Below are 13,684 nucleotides of genomic sequence, written 5' to 3' on the forward strand. Positions count from 1 at the left end.
ACATATTGAATTTATAGTATATTATACACATAATGAAATTCTCAAATACAATTTTTTTTGCATTATATAATTCAACCCACCGTATTAGTGTATTACTAATATTAAAATTAATTATTTTAATATTAATATACTATCATAAAATATATCTTAAGTATATCTGATATAGACTGACTATGGACAATCTTCGCTCAGAATATTTTTCATATGCAATATTGCAATAATTTATCATTGAATTCAAATTTAACACATATATTACATATCGGACACTCTCGGCCGCTGTCATTTTGTCCACTATACGGAGGTGTTTGCTAATCAGAGGGTTCAGTTTGTAGAAAGCTTGTGGTTGGTTTCCAATAAAAAGGCCCGATATTTGGATGTCTATTTAGAGTCTTAGAGGTGTCTGTTAGGAGAGTTTTCACTGTATTCAGAGGTTTCAGTGTACAATGATTTACTGCTCAATGACGAGATACACTCGACCCAGTCGACACCTACAACTGTAGAGCTGAGTGGTTAGGTAGGTACTTGCCTACTTATTTTTTTGTTTTTCCCAGTTATTGAGATAAGTACTGGATACTTTTAAATTTTTTACCTGCCAAAAGTACCTACCAACTAGATTTATTTTTTTACTAGGAAAGATATTAAAGTGGAAAATAAAAGCATTTTTTCTACTATAAATCATGTTTGTATATAAAAACGAGTACATTTAATTTTAAAACAATACATACATAGGTCAGATACTCAGAATCCAAAATTATCATTAAACATACTTTTTAATGTAGAATGACGTACCGCCATCGCTCAGAATCGTTTTTCGTATGCAACGATTGGTTTTAATTGAATTAAACTATACATTACAGCGACTTACTCGGACTTATTCCTCAATAATGAAGTGCACTCGTCACTCAACACCTACAACTGTACGACTACTTGACCTATTCCCATGACAAAATAACAAGGTATGATCATTGATCACAATTTTGTGATACGTATTATATCTCTATTATCAGAAATAGGAGTGGGAGGGAGTCTTGATTGATCCTTGATATTATTATATATATTATATATTATTAACTCATAATATGCGCGTTAAATATAAGCTAATCAAATTACGAGGATGACTCCCACCCTATTCTGCATCGACTGAACGAAATTCAGATTGTTGTGATCATACCTTGTTACTTCGTCATGTCTATTCCTTTTTAAATCGACTTATTATTTTTATTTTTTTAATGAATAATAATAATAAGTTATCATAATAATTATAACTATTTTTGTATTTCTATTTGTTGTTCAATAACTATAGTAGCCACTTACAAATAAACATAACAATAACATATAATAATAATATAAACTAAACCGTGTGAATTCAGCCTCCCAGCCACCGTACAAACTTGGTTTAAAGGATTATATAATATATAAAATAGTTAATATTATTAACTTATTCTTTTTATAATATAAGGTTATACAATCAACTCAAAATAAAATAAATGTTTAAATATTATGTAAATATCAGTATTTAGAAGAGGGTGAATAGGAATATTTGAACCCACACAAAAAAATTCTGAACATCTATGCGACCACACTATTGAAAATAACTGTAGCGTAAATGAAAATATGAGTAGTAAGCTTATACGTATACGTATATATTATAGTGTGGTGGGAAAATTGTTTTTCCCTCTAGTTACACAAAGCAAGGGAGGCGTAGGTTAAAATCAAATTATGTAACGCTTCGTTAGATTTTATTTTGTTTCTTGAGCTCAGTGCCAAGTTGCGTATCATCATTCCAAAATGGCGGCTTCGTAATGAGACTTCTTTTTTCTACCGATCACGAATCGTTTTTATATTGAATTGTTTTATATACATCAAGCGAATATTATAGTATCACGCCTTCATTTATAAATAACCCGTTATAGAGCTAATATTTCTTATTGGATCTTTAAAGATTGTAAAACAGTTATGGTTTTATTATGTTATTGAAAAAATAATGTTGTGTTAGTAAAAGTTATTTCAAGTTTAAGCATGTTATCGATCAAATGGAAATGTAGGTAACGCAGTTGATAAATATTTCTATCAAAATTGAATGGTTAATATTGTTTTTATTCGATAATATTCTTAAATCAATATAGGTACTTTATAAAAATGTATATTAGGTACCTACATATGCTTACGTATATTACAATACGGTTGTGAACAATACAATAGGTGTCTTAATAATGTCTCAAAGCCTTTAATATAATATAATATATATACAAACGAAAAATATGCTGTAATTTTAGTATAGTTTATATATAATTATATAGGTATAACATATTATCATAATGTACATTATATACATATATTATTCCTACTATTCTAAAACAATTTTGAGATAAGTAATTTAATACCTACTATTACACATATTATAAATTCATATTATTATAGTAAATCATACTTAACATTTTTACTATATTGTACTAACTTAAATAAAGTTATATCATATGTGATCATTAGGCTTAAGGACTTATATGCTCTATAAAACATACAAATATGCATACAGACATGATCACATGAACCAAAAAATGAATAAATGTTTCACTAAAAATACCAAATATGTTTAGAGATTTTTTATTTTGAAGTCTAAAACAAAACATTGGTGAATTATTAAAATTTGTACTTTTTATTTATATGTATTATTATTTATTATTATTCTATTTTTGTATTTTTATATCAACATCATCCGGTCCTTTAATAAAGACAAAATTATAAGTCTACTATTATATCGACGGCATGTGTGCAAAGCTTGATAAAATTGGTAGGTATAAACTTATTAATTTTTAAACTATATTTTTTACGAATGTTTTTTTTTTTCACTATAAGTATAGGTAGTTAAAGAAAAAGCACTATAAAACGCTATACAACGCATTAATGTGCTCTAATGAGTAATGAGTAAAAACCTTAAAATATTTACAAATTGTAAAATAATATATTAGTTAATAGGATTTTTTTTTACCCCAATACTTTATAACTATCTAAAACTAAAAGTACTAAAAGTACCCACGAATAATATTTTTAAATTACAACAAATAACAAAAATCGTTATTCTTGGTTACTTATAAGTTATAATATATAATTTCGTCAAAATTTGAACTTAAAATACATAACTATAAAAAAAAACTATGTTTATAGATTTTTAGATTTTTTGGTTAAAGAATAACCTACTTACGTGGAACGTTGTTTAAAATTTGAAATCCTTAGCTATACAAGTTGAATATTTTATACATTTTTAACTACAAAACATTTTTAAATTTTAAATTTCATAAATGTTGTCAAAAATTGAACTTTAAATGTTAATAAAATAAATATATAGTGCAAATTTCAAGTACCTATCTACAGTTATTCGTTTTTAATTACAGCCAAATAAGAAAACCGCTACACGAGAAACCGTAAGAAGATCCAATGTTGTAAAAATTTAAACTTAAAGCTAATATAATTTTAATTTAACTTTCCAGTTAATATTTTTTTTTGATAAAGGTAGACATACTTATGAAGAATCTTCTATTAAATTTTAAAATCTTAGATTTAAAAAGAAAAATTTTATGAATTTCTAACTCAAAATAATTTGCACAAATTAGTGATTTTTACGTATTATGTCAAAATTCAAACTTTAAATAATATTATTATAAAAAATAATTGTGACTATGTATTTTTAATATTTTTCAACTGCTATTGAAACAATTATAAATTATATCCCCAACAAAAACCTAACGGTGAAAAAAGGCCAAGTTTTAAACTCCCCCAAAAAAGTCGGCCTATCAAAATAGTGAAATCTACATTGTGGCCAAGTCTGCTATTTTTTAATTCATAACCTCACTGCACTCCTACATTAAAGAGCAACACTCCTATTGTATTTGTATTGTTTAACACTTGTCCAGTTTCTGAATGAGGCATAAACTAGACTTAACCGCAATGTATATACCACTACTATGATTCGCTGTCTTTTTTGAGAAGAAATCTAAACCTTTTTCTTTTTTCTGAGTTCTCTTCTCCCCATCACCCACGTAAGTCATAAGTGAGTACATTCGGTAATGATGTTCTATGCTTCATTCAGAAACTGGCCAACAATACAAATAAAAGAGGAGTGTTGTTCTTTAATGTAGGAGTGCAGTGAGGTTATGAATTAAAAAATAACAGACTTGGCCACAATCTAGATTTCACTAGTTTGATAGGCCGACTTTTTTGGGAGGGAGAACTTGGCCTTTTTTCACTGTTAGGTTTTTGTTGGGGATATAATTTATTTTTGCGGGCTTCAGCATTGTGGACGACGTGTAATTTTTTTTTTTAAATTTCGTAGTTTTCGAGTTTTTGTCGTCGAGACTTTTTATATAGAATATTTGTTAAGTCTGGCCTATACAAAGTTCTTAGACGGTTATATTCAACAATGGTACTATCCTTGGCTTTCCCCTAAAATTTCACGCTTTTACCTATACGGGAAGTGTCTAATAATTTTGATGATCAGTGAGTCAGTGAGTCAGTAACAATATTGCAAATTTTGAAATCCTCCCATTTTGGAATGGTACAATATTAAAGGTTTATTTTTTTACAGCGTCCTAAGCTACTCTACATTAATCTGTGTTATAAATTTCAAAAGTTTATCTTAAGAGGAAACAGAAATATATGGGTTAGAAAAACTGGGCGAATTGGTTCGTGTAAAGATACACTGGCATTGCTGGAACTTGGCCTGACATACTGCCGTGCGCTCAGATATTAGGAACCATGTATTAAATTGTCAAGCTTATTGACTCAACGAATAAAATTCTATAGACATTTATAAAATAAAAACTTAAAAAAATTGGTAACTGAAAATGTCCTTAAACAGCTCAAAATATTTTGATTTATGGTGTATATAAAGTGCTAATATAATATTATAATATAATTATTCAGTGAAAACATCATGTATGTACGGTCATTTGTTTTAGAGATACACCAACATTTTGTCAAAAACCGGTTTTGCGGTAAAAATTTCTTTTTTTCTTTAATTTATTTTTGTTTTTCCCGCCGCTTTTAAGAGGACGTGATACCCGCATGCGTTGTCTCCGTCTTACAAATGTACTCATAGCAAAAAACAGTTTTGCGCGTGATAGAACCACTCCAAAAACTTCCACAACGCATAGGAAACAACTTTATCTATGTCGTAGCGTTTTTATCATTTGGATAACATAAATAAAATTAAAGTTTGAGAACGTTATGATTTTTTTTGTTTTTTTTTCATTTAATTATTAGAATCTATTGGTAAATGCATTAAAAAAAAATAAAAACGCTACGACACAGATAAAGTTGTTCCCTATGCGTTGTGGAATTTTGGTAATCCTACTATAAAAAAAAGGAGTGGTTTTATCCCATGCAAAACAGTTTTTTACTATGTTGTACATTTGTAAGACAGAAACAACGCATACGGGTATCACGTTCTCTTAAAAACTACTAGGAATTTTAAGTTTTGACCTGAAGAAAATCGTAGCAATTGTACTGCCCCAAACAGCGATGACAGACACAAAAAAAAGTTAAATGAAAAAAAAACACACTCGTCATTGTAAAATCAATACATTCATCACTCCGCTCAGAATCTACAATGTTTATATTATGACCATTTTTAGTCATTATATTATTGTCTAAGATACAAGTGATACCAAATATTGTCTAATCAAAACGAGTGGCTGCTAATATTGTGCGTACAATGTTCGCCCATGTATAGCATATAAATTCCAAGGGGAAGGACAAAATAATATTAGTTTTATATTTATTTATTATTTGTATTATTACATCATTAGTACGGTTCCTATATAGGTACTATTATATGGATCTGATTGCTTAAGGTGGGGCTAAATGCTAAGTCCATACACCTTAAATTAATGACATAATTATTCAGTACCTACACTAACATAAATAAAACGTTCACATCTATTTAGCTCATTTGAATAGGCTCGCTACTAACGCCTAATAAAGGATTTTATTTTGAAATTCTTAACATTATTATTTGTCCGTATTTTATGGCATAAATAGCATAATACAATGTTTTAAAACTACATTTCCTAGTAAATCATTTGGATTTGATGGAATCACTTCCTATAAATGTCAGTATATAATGGCACGGGTTTTAAAATTAATCATGCAGTGTTGTACATATTATATAATATTATTATGTTTAATTTATATCCTTAGTTTGAGAAATCTTTGATATATGCGTTTAATTATGAACATTTACAATGCTAATTAATAATATTTATAAAATATATGGGTACTAGATACCTATATAGTTAATTATAATTAAAATTTTAATGGAATTTGTAGCTTCAAGTACCTAGCTTATATTTATATATAAGGTTAAGATATAATTAAACTTAATATTAAAAAAAAAAATAGTTGTATTTTAATATATTATATAATATTTAAATACAAAATAATTCAATATTTTATTTTGAATTAATATGTACTACATGTATAGAAATTACGACAAACTTATTAATTTAACAATAATAATGACAGGTAACGTACCTATACCTAAATTATGTTTAGAAAACATTAACGTTTTCGTTTTTAAGGCTTAATTTTAATAAATAAACATTTAGGGGACAATTTTTTGTAAAATAATATCTATATTTTAACAAAATATATTTTAATACATTAAAAAAAATATTACATACACCTACTAAAATTATACATTTATTAGGTATTCTTAAAGTAATTTTTAAATTGTTGAATATGTTGGCTCATCATATCTTTGAATTTAAAAATAAGTTTATGACACCAATGTCCATCGAGAAATAATTATAAGAACAAAAAATATCTGCAGTGTCAATTCCTCATTTAAAATGATTATGTTTCTAAACCTTTGTATTGTTTTACAATTTATTGCATCTGTTGTGAATTGTATTTGTATTTAATGTGATAATATATAATAACATAAATTATAATCTTAATAAGGGTATGTATACCTAATTTACACACGATATTATAATGACCTATACACAACTGCAGTGACCTACCACCGGCACCATATTATGATATACGCGTATAATACAATATATATTTTAATATTTTTCAATGATCACGCCTTTTTTTTTCTCATAATCTATTATTGTTGCATTTTTTCATAAGTAAAATGTTTCGTTTATTCAAGCATATTAACAATCAAACTTATCAAACTACAATTTAACCGTCAGCTGTATAGGTAGGTATACTATAGCAATCAATATACGCGTCAATACCTACGTGTATCTGTATATTAACGCTAACCATAATGCAACAATTCAATTACACGCTGTTAAGCGATACCATTGAAATTGAATTCAAAAAAAGAAAATTATTGTCGATTTCAAAACAGCCGTTTATATTAGTCTCGAATGGAACAACTTATTCAGTTCAAACAGTTGTAATATTTCATTCGAACGATCACAATGGAGAATTCGTATACATTATCATGCGCAAACGACGCAAAACTTAACTATAAGTCGTCGTGGAAAACGATAAATAGCTTAATACTCGCACGCCAGCCTTCCCATTCGTACGTGACTGGAATTACGAGAACTATGTTTGTTTTTCGGCAGACCGTGCGGACTCTGATTAGATCAGATCCGCCGCTTATTACCCGTAGTCCCTGCAGGGTATATTAGAGCTTGATGTTCGCCAACAAGGCACAAATACACTTATTTACTCAACATATAGTTTCGTAAAGTAAAAAAACAGAACGTAAGCTTCAAAAGTGGGTAGGTATCCAATAACGGAACAACATTCGTCTTTTAAAACATATAATAATAAACGTCAACCGACCATTATGGTGCAATAAAAGAAAATTTAATTTCAAATCAACATAGTACATTATATACTATAATATTAATGCCTATAGCCAGTAGGCACAACCTAACTATTATATTATAGGTATCTACATTTTGCTACAAGTACAATACCAATAAAGTTGTAATTTTGTTTTGTTTTGTAAATTTAGTAGAATAGTTACCATACAATAACTGAGAATATGAAGATAAAAATAAGCGTCACAGCTTTTATTTGGACCAAAAAGCCGCGTTTACGCGGATCAATAAAAGTTTATTTATAATATTACGTAGGTACACGCATAACAATATTTTTAATCAGTAATACGAAGCGTAAATGCATTCAAATTAAAATGCGGAATAAAATGGCAATACAACGGGAAATTATAAAAAAAAATGTGTAAATTAAAAAGATAAATGTGTATTTTAATTGTAATATAGGAGCGATCACAGTATTATATAAAAGGTATAGTCCTGTACACACCAGTAATTTATTATAAACCAACTCGGTTTAAAATATTTAATGTCTATTAATTAATAACAATTACCTATCTATTGAAATAATATATTGTACAAGTGTATAGACTGTAGGTATAACACCGACGTATGATATTTGTATAAATTATGGTTATTTCTTAAAGCTTGTATAAAAACATCCTAAAAACGAGAGCAGTGTTATTCGTAATTTGGTTACTCATATTTTTGGCTACTCGAATATTGTTTGTTAGATTTATAAGCGTGACAAAAAAAAAAAGAAAAAACATATAAATAATGCGATATAAAATCACATCGTTCTCGTGAACAGAAATGAATAAGCCAAATAATACGACCAGTGCGTTTGGTAAAGATACTAACAAGTTGTTAAAAGCCCGTAACCCCGCATATATGCCAACTACTAAAGAATAAGAGATAGAGGCGTGGCCCTCTATACAAAACGGCAACCAATAAGGTCGTTCCGTTCGCTTCCCTTTTCTCACCCCATGTACTGGTAGCTGTATCGCCAACCCTCGTCCCCCTGTTAAGTAGCCGAATGGTTTTTACAATCGTTCTCTGTATGATCAACTCCGTCTCGTAACAGTCGACCACATGTGCGCTGTAGAAACACATCAATTGATACTGCAGCATAGTGTTATTTCGCATAAAACCAATCAAATTAATTAATCATATTAATTATTTATATAATATTAGTTACTGAAAACGCGAAACATTCAATTATGTCACGGTCTGATATTGAAGAAGATTCGTGTCCCAGAGTACGGTATTCGGCGAGCCCATTAGATTTGAAACAGAAACCCATAAGTGACTCTCCATCAAAGTCGAAGAAAACTTCGTTTTGTATAGAAGCGTTGCTAGGCCACCGTGAAGTTTCACGCAAGACATCATTGACCGCGTCATCGGACTGTTCGTCTACTCCTTGTTCAAGCCGTAGTGCTTCGATATCTCCTGGGCCGGAACAGCAATTCGGATACGAAGGTAAACACAGCGACGAGAACGATGGAATTTCGACCACAACAATGCGATCATTGACTTACAATTCCAACTACTTGAAGTCAGACTTTCCAATCACTTCCTCTGCTACCGACCTTTTAACCCGCGACCATAGACGGAATGGTGGCTTTGGATTTATTCACGGATCTTCAGCATTTCAGCCATTGCCCCGTATAGATACGAACACCAATAATTCTCCAAGCTCAACAATCGCAACAGTTTCGGCCACAACTGCAAATCCCAATCGCTCAAATGTATCTGCCGGCCAATTACAACAGATGCAACTCGAGTGGTTTGCTAGAGCAGGAATGTTTTACGCTGGACCTAGATTGCACGATTTGACAGGTAAAATAATTTTTTAAGTTATGTTTTTCGCTATAACAAAAAATGCAATTTTTACGTTATTTAAATAAGTTAAATTACCAAAATGATACTGAAATGTAGGTAGGTATTATTATTTTTACGTGAAATAAAGATGAATCGAGTTTAAAAAATAAAATATTTAAAATGCCTATATGTCAAAAATAGAAAATGTATTATTTTAAATATTTAATAAGATATCTTTACAATCTAGGGCTATTTGGTTTTTAGCATCTAAAATGTCTAAACAATTTTCTAACAGTTAGGTTCTCTATTATTTAATATCGATTTGTTTGTAATTACATCTACATTTTGTAAAGGTTTAATTTAAAAATGTAGTTATTACAATTGTTTATGTTTTAATATATTATACATCATTATTTAAGTTATATTTAACAAAACTACATTAATATAGGTAGACATACTTTTTCCAACTCCGTGGAAGGTGGAACTTTAATGTCTAATCTACCAATAGAAGTCAGTTATTATCGTTATTTTAGTAAATTTATTTTTCTTAGCTCAAATCAAAAAGGATTAAGTTTAAGGTTTATCATAATATTATATAATATATATCTCTAAATAATTGTTAATAGTCGTACTATTACCTACAATTTTATCATTAATAATGGTAATAAAGTTTTAGAATAAAACTTCCCGTTAAAAAAAATAATATATTTTACTTTGAGTTTATAAATATAAAATTATCTCATAAAAGTAAGTAACTAATTGGAAAAAAATATACTTATTATCAAAAAATATAATCTAAATTAACTTATTATTATGTTTCATCTTACCTATAATGTTTTACGTTTTTAAATATCAATACAATACTTTTATGTTAAAACTATAATAACTGTCATCAAATCAAATCCATTGAAAATACTAAATATTCCTGATATAGTGATACTCATCGTTTTTTAAATCTAAATTTGATTCACCAATGTAATTTGAAGTTGTAGACACTTGATCCAAAATAGACAAAACGTTCTATCTTAATGTGTATGGACAAAATTAAACGAGTTCAGTTAAGTTAATTTGTCACAGAAATAGGAAAATTATTTACTTTATTTACCTATTTATCTGCAATATCGAATAATTTGAAAACAGGTATTTCAAACACACTTGTTTTTATTTTTATTTTTATTAATATATGAAATACTGCTTAACAACTTTTGGCTAAAAGCTAACAAAATTAATAATTAGTATGAAAGACTGAACTTTTGTTGAATTTATGAAAATATATGCTAACCTTACCTATATAAAGCTGAATACCTATACAAATAGAGAAATACCTACATCAAGACATCGAAATTGACTAGATATAGGTTACATACTATGCAATTATGAAAATCGCTATAAGCTGGTAATAATATTTAGATTATCCATAGAATTAGTATGTTTTGTTTTAAATCCAAAACCGTAGATACACATAATTTTCAAATACTGTGGACCCACTCACGTCAATGCGTATTATCTGTATTGATGGTTTTTTCTGTTTATATAATAAGTATTGAATTAAATCGGACAATTCTAAATACATATTGTATCACATTTTAATAATTTATCATTACACCTACAACTGTTGTATTACAGATATCTATGGATGATGGTTTTAATCGAACTGTCTATTTTTAATAAACTAACAATTGATTATAATAGCAGATTAATATAAAATATGAACTTTGGTGTCTGAATTTATCTGTAACATGAGTACCCAACCTACATGACGAATTTACGTATCTATCATCCATCCATATTTTATCAATTTCAAAGTGGTTTTCTCGTCGGTTAGGATATGGATTGCATTCTATAATATTTTATCTGACAAATGATTTTTTTACGAATTGAAAAAGCATAAACTATATAGTTTTAATTGGGTAACGTTAGATATAAAAATACCAACTCACGATAAGTGAAGACAGATAATCAAATGGCTATATAGATATCTATCTGATCTTAAAAATGAACATTATATATTGTAACCTATACATAATATACCTGTTTGTATACAAACAAATCAAAAAATAACAATAATAATTGTGTCAAACAAATGTATTATAGGTAAGTAGGTAACCGCTAAACGTGTACCTATATAGGCAATCGGCTTGGAATCCACATTAACTGAAACGAGTCGGTATCAATTCGGGAGTGTGTGAACTCTGAATATACAAGTATGCTTCAGCTATTTCATTCCTAAGGAATGATTCCTTCAAATCCCTTGTTCAAACATCTTATTCGTGCTCCGCTTTTATTTATTTATGTATTATTTCAGTCAACGTCAAGCGAACGTGTAAACAAACGCATTCCTTGGTTTTTTTTTCATGAAGTTCTTTTCAGTGTAAACGATACGACAAAAAACGAATCTGATAGTGATATTTTGCAAAACGATGATTGTATTGATTCCGCCGATTTTCTAGTTATATTCTGTAGACATTGTAGTTGGAGAACGGTCTACGCCAACCGGTCGGCGGTCAACGGCTCGATTTCATCCGCTTTCACTCGATTTCAGATTTGAACTAACTTAGTATGTATAGGTATTATATAATCGAGTAAAGAGTGTATTACCTATATTTATTAGTTTTTAAGTTGACAGTAAATTGCACATAAATACATGGGTGCAATATAATAGACCAGAGGCCTGACAGTTATTTGTATGAATTCATTTTTAAATTTTTGCTTTCAGCCGTAAGTATATTTTGAGTTTTGAACTGATTACTGCCCTCAATATAACACGGCCGCTTTTATTTGACTGTTTAGTTAGGTAATGGCTAATGTGTAGGTATAGGGAAATACATTTGTTTGTAAACACTGTGCTTCTGTGCTGTTATAAGTTATTACTTTTCTAGATTGATCGAAAGTTTGATTGGTTTGTAATTCACACAGCTCATTTCCAGTACCTAGGTATTGATTACAACATGACATCTGCAATTGAAAAACTTTTCTTCAAACACAATGTCGCACGTGGCATCGGCTCTATTGAATACCACAATCAAATTTTTTTTGTTACAATAAACTTGTATACGACTTAGAGTAAACGAAAGAGTGTACGCAAATAAGCAAATAAATCATTATTAAGTTATGGGAATGATAACAAAACAGAGAACAGGTTTTTATGTGTTGTGCGTTTTATATTGATTTTGTATATATGATTTGCTTCAAAAAAATTACTGTTGTTGATGGGCTTTAAAAGTATAAAACAGAGTGCTTTTGTATGAATCCTGTATCCAAACATATACGTACAAAACCAGCATTATACCTACATGATTTACGGTAATAAAAAAATGAAATGTAAAATAATATATAATAATTGTCCATTTATTTTCAATAACACACTAAAAATATTATCTAGAGGGGATTTAAAACCGTTATATTTTAATCAGTTACACAATTGTTAAAAAATCTTCTATTAAATTACAATTTATTAAGTTAAATGTATTTATCAATCAAATATAATAATATTAAGTTTATAAAAAAAACTGTAAGTACCTACTTACTACTTGTCCATAGTGCTTTAGTTAATATGTATTGGTTTTCGCGGGATTTGGGGTTTTTAATAATATTTTGACTAACTCATACTCATTTTATTGTTTTAAAATTTAAATATCTTACTATATTATGAAGTATAGATCGTAAGTGTTATGGAACGAAAGTTTCTGATTTTTTTTTATGCCACTTAATAGCTTTTTGTTAATTCAACAACTGCCTTTATAAGTATTAAAAGTCCAGAGTGTATAGATTGTCAGCAGGCCTACTAAAAATTACTATATACTTGGCACAGCGATAACTGGTTATGGTGCTGGTTTGGATAGTCAAATCGGATGAAGATGATAGAGCTAAATATTATAGCTAGGGCTACGAGTTAAACAACTTTAAAAAACCTTTAAATTTCCAAAAATTCCGTACAATGTATAAATCTCAAAAATTCACATAAAACCTTATAAATACATAAAAAACTCAACAAATGCAGTATAAAATGCACTGGAGTCTAGAAGAATAACAAAATCACAAATCAAATCTCAAATCTCAAACTC

The 13,684-nt window shown here is 28.7% G+C and overlaps 1 protein-coding gene across 1 annotated transcript in view; it reads left to right on the forward strand.

Annotated features, from left to right (window-relative positions):
* The first annotated feature begins 8,876 nt into the window (after nucleotides 1–8,876).
* The window catches only part of LOC132935395 (homeobox protein MOX-2), a 37,337-nt gene continuing 32,529 nt past the window's right edge, over nucleotides 8,877–13,684 (forward strand). The window contains exon 1 of the mRNA XM_061001942.1: nucleotides 8,877–9,638. Within this exon, the coding sequence (XP_060857925.1) occupies nucleotides 9,020–9,638 (619 nt within the window). The 5' untranslated portion in view covers nucleotides 8,877–9,019. The remainder of the gene's footprint in view (nucleotides 9,639–13,684) is intronic.

Source organism: Metopolophium dirhodum, chromosome 1, assembly GCF_019925205.1.
Source record: "Metopolophium dirhodum isolate CAU chromosome 1, ASM1992520v1, whole genome shotgun sequence".
Lineage (NCBI taxonomy): Eukaryota > Metazoa > Arthropoda > Insecta > Hemiptera > Aphididae > Metopolophium > Metopolophium dirhodum.